The sequence below is a fragment of the Giraffa tippelskirchi genome, chromosome 1 (assembly GCF_054371585.1).
Source record: "Giraffa tippelskirchi isolate mGirTip1 chromosome 1, T2T-mGirTip1v1.2.pri, whole genome shotgun sequence".
NCBI classification, from domain to species: Eukaryota; Metazoa; Chordata; class Mammalia; order Artiodactyla; family Giraffidae; genus Giraffa; species Giraffa tippelskirchi.
In genome coordinates, this window is record NC_137275.1 from 12700085 (window position 1) to 12708399 (window position 8315).

At 49.6% G+C, this 8315-nt stretch overlaps 1 protein-coding gene across 1 annotated transcript; it reads right to left on the reverse strand.

Annotated features, from left to right (window-relative positions):
* Positions 1-232: 232 nt before the first annotated feature.
* Positions 233-6469, reverse strand: CYTL1 (cytokine like 1). Its single transcript, XM_081489634.1, has 5 exons — positions 6357-6469; positions 4972-6137; positions 2492-2536; positions 2211-2339; positions 233-889 (listed from the first exon to the last, which is right to left on the reverse strand). The coding sequence occupies exons 2-5, from the start codon at positions 5122-5124 to the stop codon at positions 806-808; spliced, it is 411 nt and encodes a 136-aa protein (XP_081345760.1). The 5' UTR covers positions 5125-6137; positions 6357-6469; the 3' UTR covers positions 233-805.
* Positions 6470-8315: the final 1846 nt, after the last annotated feature.

An 8315-nucleotide genomic window follows, 5' to 3' on the forward strand; every position in this document is an offset into this window, starting at 1 on the left:
ACCGCACTACCATGGATACGATGCAGGATACAGTCTTCCCCAAACATAAACTGGAACATCTTCTGGTGCTTTAAAGACAGACATACACAGGTGGCTTGAAACAGACCCAGAAATACCTATGCTCAATGGAAAGAGGGAGAAAGATGTATCTTGCTAAAAGCAGCGACTTGCAGAAAGAGCATGAAATAAACACCCTGACACCCACCTTGGACGGAATACAGCAGGACACGTGTTTCTCACTGTAATGATAGTCTTTATTTGATTTTCATCACCTTTCAATGAAAGAGTGGTTCCCGTCAGCACTGTGTCATTACAAACCTTACAAATACATCTTACAGGCAGTGAAATTTCTTTTAAAAAATTTAAAGCTAACTGTAGGAACATTTGTAGTTGAAGAAGGTATAAAATAAAAGCATGGTTAAATGTAAGCAGGTTTCTAGCAAGAGAGAAAAATGGTACCACCACGCCATTAACGTAGCACTACAAACATACTGTTTCGCTTGTCCTCAAGCTGACGGTTCATACGAGAGAAACTGGTTTGCCCTTTTCTTCTCAGTGATCAAATCAACATGCTTGTGTATCTAACCATCCTGGCAAGACAGAAACAAGGGGGAATGAGAAGCAAAGCTTCTAAATATGTTCAGAATTGATTCCAAGGTAGGAGCACAAGCTGTGGTTTCCAGAAGGTGGAGAGAAATTCGTGACGGTTTCAAGGAGAGCTGTGGAGGCCACGGCTTTAGCCTGTTGTGTCTGGGCAGCTGACATAACTTCATTCCCCTGGGTTCTGTCTCTGGTCTGAGCTGCCTTAGCTCTGATGATCTGGGAGGACCGTGGTCACCAGAATTGGGTATTCTAATGCAGTGCAGTCATCCGACAGGAACACCAAATCCTGAAAAAGATGTGCAATGAGCAGGAACATCACTAAGGTGGCCATGGAGTCCATGCACAGCAATAGGGCTCCTGGTTATCCTCAAAGGCTGTTCAGTTGTGTGTGAAAACACGCAGTTTGTGTGAAAACTTCACCACTGAATCTCATATTCCTTTGTTATTGAATTCACGTGTGTGTGTGCGCGCGCACGTGTGTGTGTGTGTGTTGTTTGACCAGATGGATGGATAGGTGAGTAAAGAGCACCAACTCTGGGCCGGGCATCGGGGATACCAGGAGTAACAGCACCAGGTCTCACCTTCAAACACTTCAGAGTCAATAGTAGCATCCTCAGATTGTATTACAATTAGGTTTTCTTCCTCTCTCACCAGCACCACCAAGCAGAGAGAGGAATGAAGAGGAAAGTGGTGGAGTAGGAAATGCATGTTTCATCCCTGATGCAAAATAACAAATACATCTTTTTTAAATATGTATTTATTTTTATTTTTTTGGCCGTGCCAGGTCTTCTTTGCGGCATGTGGGATCTAGTTCTCTGGCCAGGGATCGAACCCAAATGAATCTTAATAAAACTTACAGCTAGAAATCTTAATAGCTGAGTATTAAAGTGTCCTGGGTCAGGCCTGGTGCTCGGCATTCTATGTTTAGTTACCTTCGTTCTATGTTTAATCACCTTGCTAGAGACCTTAGGCCCAAGGAGTTACTGCAGCGCCCAGCACACACACAGTCAGGGTGTAGGTATTATTATCCTCCCAATGATCTCAAGAGATGGGTACTCTACATGAATGAGGAAACTGAGGCTCAGAGGGGGAGAGGGTGCGAGCCTCTGGGAAGCAAGACAGGGATGAAGACGGGGGCTCAGGCCTGCCTGATGCTGAAGCCTGTGTTCCTAGGACAACACGACGCAACTTTCTACATCTAACCAGTGCTGATTCTCTGCTCTTCCTGTCTCCTTCCCCTCGATGCGGAGTCTTCCCATCACAGAGCATACCCTCCCCCAGAAAGTCTCCTCTAACCCAGGCTCCAGGGCTCGGGAGTTCTCAGAATTCCACAGTTCTCATCCCACCCCATTTGACTCCCAGCAGAATCTGTTCTATAGGACTTTCATGCGGTCCTGGGTGCTGAAGGTGGAGCTGGTGGAGCTGAGGGGCCTTGTCCGGAGTCCCCAGCACTTAGCAAGAGCAACGGGGTTGAGGAAGGGCTTTGTGAGCTGGAAGCACCGCATAAGATTTTCCCTTCCTCCTCTCGGTCCCCTGTTCCCCTAAACCCTTCTCTTAGTTTCTTGACCCGTAACAAGTAGGAAAAGAGCGTGCAACGCATCACTCACTCTCCTGCAGAACGAGTTCATGATGGTGTACAGTTGCCGCGCTTTCTCCTTCAAGGCGTCCACCTGGGCCACCTTCCAGCACTGGGGTGATGCCACGAAGTCCCGCAGCTTGGCCAACACACAGTAATTCTGCGAGTGGACAACAGGGAGGGGTCTCGTGGGACAAGTCAGTAGCCAGAGGGTTAGGAGCCGGGGGCTGATGGTCCTTCTTCACCAGATGTCTCCCTACCCCCCTACCCTGCCCCCCACCCCCCTGCCCCGGGCAGGCAGACCACTCTCACGTGTATATCCAGATACAGCCTGGGCAGGTATCTCACACACACCTCCTGTGGAAAGGGAAATGGCTTTCTGGGATGCCCACAGGGATACACCCCAGTCACAGAAGTCTCTCTGCCAGCCCCCAGACAGCCGGTCCAGCCCCAGATCTCCAGGAACTCCCTTGATGCCGACATGCACTTACATTCTTGTACCAACTGCCACATTCCCCCAGGGTCAACTGCTCTTCTAGACTTTGACTTTCAGAATGCAACCTTTATGTCATATACTATGAGTTAGGGAACTGTTTCATATATGTGTGTAGAGAGAGGGAGATGTATATAAATATGTAAGTGTCTATATATATGTATATATATATTTAAACAGTTCTATAACTATAGTCTGGGGGCTTCCCAGGTGGCTCAGTGCTAAAGAACCACCTTGCCAATGCAGGAGAGAGAGGCAGGAGACGCAGGTTTGATCCTTGGGTCAAGAAGATTCCCTAGAGAAGGATCCAGTAGTCTTGCCTGGAGAATCTCATGGACAAAGGAGCCTGGCAGGCTACAGTCCATGAGGTAGCAAAAGAATCAGATAGGACTTAGTGACTGAGCACGCATAACTGTAATCTAGACATAGTAGTACATACAGTATATACTATAGTAATAGAAAACTGCATATATAGGTATACTTTTATATCACTCTGTTTTGCTTTTGCTTCTGTGCTGGCCTGAAGGCCAGAAGACCCAGATTCTGGTCCTTCCCAACCAGTAATTCCCTGTTGCCGGGGATAGATCTCCTTCTTTTTTGTGGCTCACTTTCCCAGTTGTGAGCCTAGAGAGTTAGAACACGTAATCTCTCCACTTCCTTCTATGCATTTTAAGTTTTAAAATCATGTTTTTTTTTAAAGAGGATTGCTCTACATATTTGGGCTTCCCAGGTGGCACTAGTGGTAAGGAATCCGCCTGCCAATGCAGGAGATGTAAGAGACAACAGTTCGATCCTGGGGTCAGGAAGATCCCCTGGAGGAGGGCACGGCAACCCACTCCAGTATTCTTGCCTGGAGAATCCCCATGGACAGGGGAGCCTGGCAGGTTATAGTCCATGGGGTCGAAAAGAGTCGGACAGGACTGAAGAGACTTAGCACGCACGCACGCTTTACGCACCCATGCTCTACATACCTAATAGCAAGGAATCTGTGGATAAATTAGGGTGCTTCAATACAACCAAGTGCTGTTTCAAAGGAATATTAATTTGACGGCATTGTTAGAAAGTAAATTGCAGAACCGCTGTGCTATTTGTTTCGATTTGTCTATACACACACACACACTTGGATTGGATACCTATGCACAGATCAAGAACTGAAATCCTATCCTCTGAATGTGATGGCAGCAGGTCACCTCTAGGTGGTAGGATTGTAGTAATATTTATTTTCTTCTTTGTCTTTTGTGCCTTTTCCAACTGTTTGCGAGGTATATGAGCTTCATAAGGTAAGAAAAAATACACATTATTTAACTTTCAAAAAGAAAACACAAAGAAGGTGTTCAGGTATCATAAGACCCACATCTGAGAACAGTGCATCTTATGTGAAGGGTTCACAAGCGGTAAAGGGACACTTAAATTTTGCCAGAGCTTTGAAGTTTAATTCAGTTTGTATCTACACTGGAAGAGCAGTCAGGAGGCAGGATTCTAGCTCTGGGTGGCCCCCTGGGGACTCTGGGTGGCCCCCTGGGGACTCTGGGTTCTGAGCCCCTGTGTCTTCCGCTTAACAGAGCAGCAAGAACAGTGGCTGAAGTCCAGGGTTGTTTCCACCAGGCAGACTGAGTCTGCCTTCCAGTTTGCAACCCTCCAGCTGCCCAAAGTGGGTGTGGGGGCTCAGTCAGCCCCTCACAGCTTAGGATGCTGAGATTCTCCAATTCGGCCAGATAATTTGCTCAGGTCCTCCAGCAGGTAAGAGGTGGGGCTGTTTCAGGAGTCACCCTGTTAGCTCCTGTTGGCTAGTGGGTAGAATAAACACGCTGAACTCCTTGGTCCTCCTTAAGTTGGAGTTCTACACTCTGTGGGAATGTTTCTCCCCTCTCTCTGTCTCTTTCTCTCTTTAGATTTTAAAACAGATCCTCTGATATTTGCTGGCTTGTTGCTCTCCAGTCGCTGAGTTGCCTCTGACTCTTTGGGACCCCATGAATTGCAGCACGCCAGGCTTCCCTGTCCTTCACTGTCTCCCTGAGTTTGTTCATACTCATGTCCATTGAGTCAGCTAGTAATAAACAAAAACTATGATGTCTTGGATTGCATTTTCTTTGTAGTAAACAGGAAGCACGAAAGATCGACATTTAATAGGATGGGAATAAAACACAAATACCCTGGAAATTAACATTGACTGGAAAAGAAAAATAGCATTCCCCCCGGCCCCCGGCCCCCTCCAGCCCCCAGTCCAAAGGCAAACTTTTGAGAACTGGGTCTGCATGGACCTCCCATCCTCATTCAGGTGGGGTCCGAGGGCACTCACCGAGGGTTCCGTGGCCTGCAGGCTCTGGAAGTCAGAGGTGATCTCCCGGCTCAGGGCCAGCATCCGAGAGTAGCAGGTCGGGGGAGCTGGCCGTGTGGCGGGGAGCCCTTCCAGGAGCAGCAGCAGCAGCAGGGGGAACAGCTGGGGTGTCATGGTGCACAGGCGGCCTGACTGCCACCCAGGCCAGCTGCCCCTTTAAGTGGAGGTCTGGGGGTGGTCCTCCGCCCCTCCTTCGTTTCCTGTGGGGCCCAGCCAAGGCCAAAACCACACCTACCTGGCTGGGGGACACTAGAGCCTTTCAGACCTGAAGCCCCCACCACCCCCTGTTGAGAGGAAAGGCTGTCTGGGCTGGGGTGCCGGACACCTGGAAGGGAAGTGGGGTCTTCCTCTCACACAACGTGCAACAGAACTTCCTCTCTTGGCAGGCGCTCTTCCTGAAGTGGCAGGACTGGTAGATGAGGGGAAGACAAGAGAGACACAGGATGGATGAGTGGTCCAACGATGGGGCAGTCAGCCCTTTATTAGCATGGGGACAGTTTTGTTTTTTTAAACTGACCATTCTCTTGGAGCAGAACTGGGTGGGATGGTGGTTAAGGACCAGAAGGGATGGATCAAGCGTCACTGATCCAGAACATGGGATCAGGCAGACTGGGTATCACAATCCACCCACCACTGACTGGCCAGCTGCCCTCTGAGCAGCTGCGTCTCTGCATCTGGAAGATGGGCTCATGCTAGTACCTGAGGTGGGGGTGTGGGAGCATCCCCCAGGCTGGTCTACTTCAGGCTCCTGGCACACGCCCAGGTACAGAGCAGACCCTTGGAAAGGGTGGGTTCTGCAAATGTTTCTCTCTCTCTTTTTTTTTAATTTACTTGACTGCACCAGGTCTTAGTTGTGCATGCAAGAGCTAGTTCCCTGACCAGGAATCGAACCTGGGCCCCCTGCATTGGGAGCACAGAGTCTTCGCCACTAGACCAGTAGGTAAGTCCCCTAAATGTGTCTCTTTTAGCAATGATTTTCTGCAGGCTGCTCTCCTGTAAACAGAGGAGCGTGGGTACCAGTTGAAGGAGTAAGCTCTGCCCTTAGGTGCTCAGTAGATCGAGTGGTCACCAGCTTCTTTGATGATCTTGGACAAGTTTCTTAACTCTTCTCTCTCCTTATCAGTGAACTAGGGATGATAAGAGCATGGCGAGGAATAAAAGATGCTGAGCTATTGTCACAGTCGGAGCTAATGTCACTGTCTCCTTTCCTACAAGTGTCCCTGGGAGGCGGGACAGAAAACAGTCCCATTTTCCAGGTGGGAAAATCGGGGCTCACAGAGTTCCAGCAATTTGCCCAAGGTCATAAAGCTAGAGGCAAATGGATCCCATGAGGCTCTGTGCTTTACCTGTTTCGCATTCTCCCACCCCACAGTGTGGAACTGGGGAGGAGCAGGATTCTTGCAGTCAGAGACTGAGCTCTTGGGCTGCCCAAGACCAAGGAACAAGCTGGGAGAAGAAGCTGTCAAAAGAGAAGAAGGTCCTTCCTTAACACCGAGCATCACATATGCACCAGCATGAGGCATCAGCCTCATTTATACAACTACACAGATGTTGTTGCAAATGTCACGAACCTTACAGAAAGTCAGTAAAGTGGATGGGGTTATTCCCATTTCCCAGATGGAAAAACTGAGGGCCTCAGGCGCAATGAAACTGTCTGAGGTCACCAGGTCAATAAGGAGAGACAGAGCTGTGGACCTGTGTCTGCCTGTCTCCAAAGCCTGTCTCACTGCAGGGAGGGCAAAAGAGGGGCTGGTCGGGGACACATTCTCAGAACAAAACAACCAACGGGGAGGACCAGAGGGTTAAGGGAAAGGAGCATGGCGTCCTGGATGTGCGGCGGCATCGAGGATCAACAGCAGGGATGAAAGTCCAGCTCCAGCCCCTCCTTGTCTCTGTTTGCCCTGAAAAATCACTTCCTGACCCTGGTGCCCATCCTCTGTCCATAAACAGAGCAGCACCCCTGGTGCAGTTGGAGGTCCTTTCCCACCCTGACGTTCTATTTTGCTACTTTTCTGTGTTCAAGCCCCGGGCAGGGATCACAGCTTTGCCTTCCTGTTTGGTTTAGAGCCTGTTCTCTAAACACTCTAAGTGAGAGGGCCGGGGACTGCCTTTTGGGTGCCCTCTCAGACTGGGCAGTACTGCGTGTGTTTGGAGGTGCAAGCGGCAAACACAGATGTGTTTTCCTTCTGAATGAAGGGGTCTCCTCACTCCCTCCGTGGTGGTGCCTGGGGTGTGGGCCTTCCTGGCAGACAATCAGCCCCAGCCGGGAATTCCAGTCTGCTTTGAAACGCCCCAGGGCTTCCCGACGTGCTCATCGAAGGAGCTTTAAACTCCGGACAGGGAAGAAAAACAAATCCATAAAGCAAAACAAGTCCTTGGACGTCTGATCGAGGAGACGTCGCTGTGCTGGAAAACAGGCGTTTCTGTGCATTTGATGGTGAGATAAATGTATCGCAGGGAGACCCAGCCTGGTTCCACCCTGGACATACGTGATGTTGTTGATGGGGCTCCTTGGGCAAATCAGAAACATCCTCTGCACCCTAAGCACCAGACATCTTGCTAAGCGGATCCTGTCTGTCTTCCCACACACCATGTGCACCTTCTGCATCTTGGCTTGTCAGCACCCAGCACCCAGCTGGGCAGAGCGGATGCTCAGGAAAGCTTTGCTGAATTAACCTGGTGGCTGTTAATCTTGTTACTCAGAGCGAGGCACAAGTTCGTTAAGAAATGCATAGAGCACAGCCTGACTCAGCTCCCCTGGCAGACAGGCGAGACCCTGCCCTGGATGCCGGCAGTCCCTGGGTTCCCACGTGTGTGTCTGCTCACAAAGGTCTCCTGTGACACTGCCCTTCCTCCTGTAGCCAGCCCTCTTCCCCTGACCCCTTTAGCATCAGGTTATTCCATCAGGAATGTGAATGTTAAAAATCCAGGCTGGAATTTCCCCACAGGCTAAAGCCTTTGTCTTCTTCTAAAGGTTTCTCCCAACCCCCTTGATGCAGGAGAAAAACAGAGGTCCCATCACAGGGACTTCATTATGCCAGGAGAGCTGAACAGTCACAGCTAAGGAGGGGATGAATGTTTCTCAGCTAGAATGGTATCTTCCAGCCGTTTTCTTTAAAGGGATTCTTCATTCATTCTCCTGACTCTTCTTTATTTATTGAGAATCTAGTGTGTGCAGGCCTGAGATGGACATTAGGATAAAAGAGTGGATGACAGGAATGCTGTCCTCAGGAAGGAGAGGGAAGGGCAATTCACTCACTGAACACACAGGGGAAGGGGTGTGAAAATCCTGGTGTCCTAGGAAC

What these genes read in the sequence shown, in the direction of transcription:
- CYTL1 (XM_081489634.1), bottom strand. Translation starts at nt 5,124, where the DNA reads ATGACACCCCAGCTGTTCCCCCTGCTGCTGCTGCTGCTCCTGGAAGGG. An exon ending in TGCAGGCCACGGAACCCTCG is followed by an intron (nt 2,537 to 4,971) that starts GTGAGTGCCCTC and finishes CCCTTTCCACAG; the next exon opens with GAGGTGTGTGTGAGATACCT. An exon ending in TGAACTCGTTCTGCAGGAGA is followed by an intron (nt 890 to 2,210) that starts GTGAGTGATGCG and finishes CATCTTTTTCAG; the next exon opens with GATTTGGTGTTCCTGTCGGA.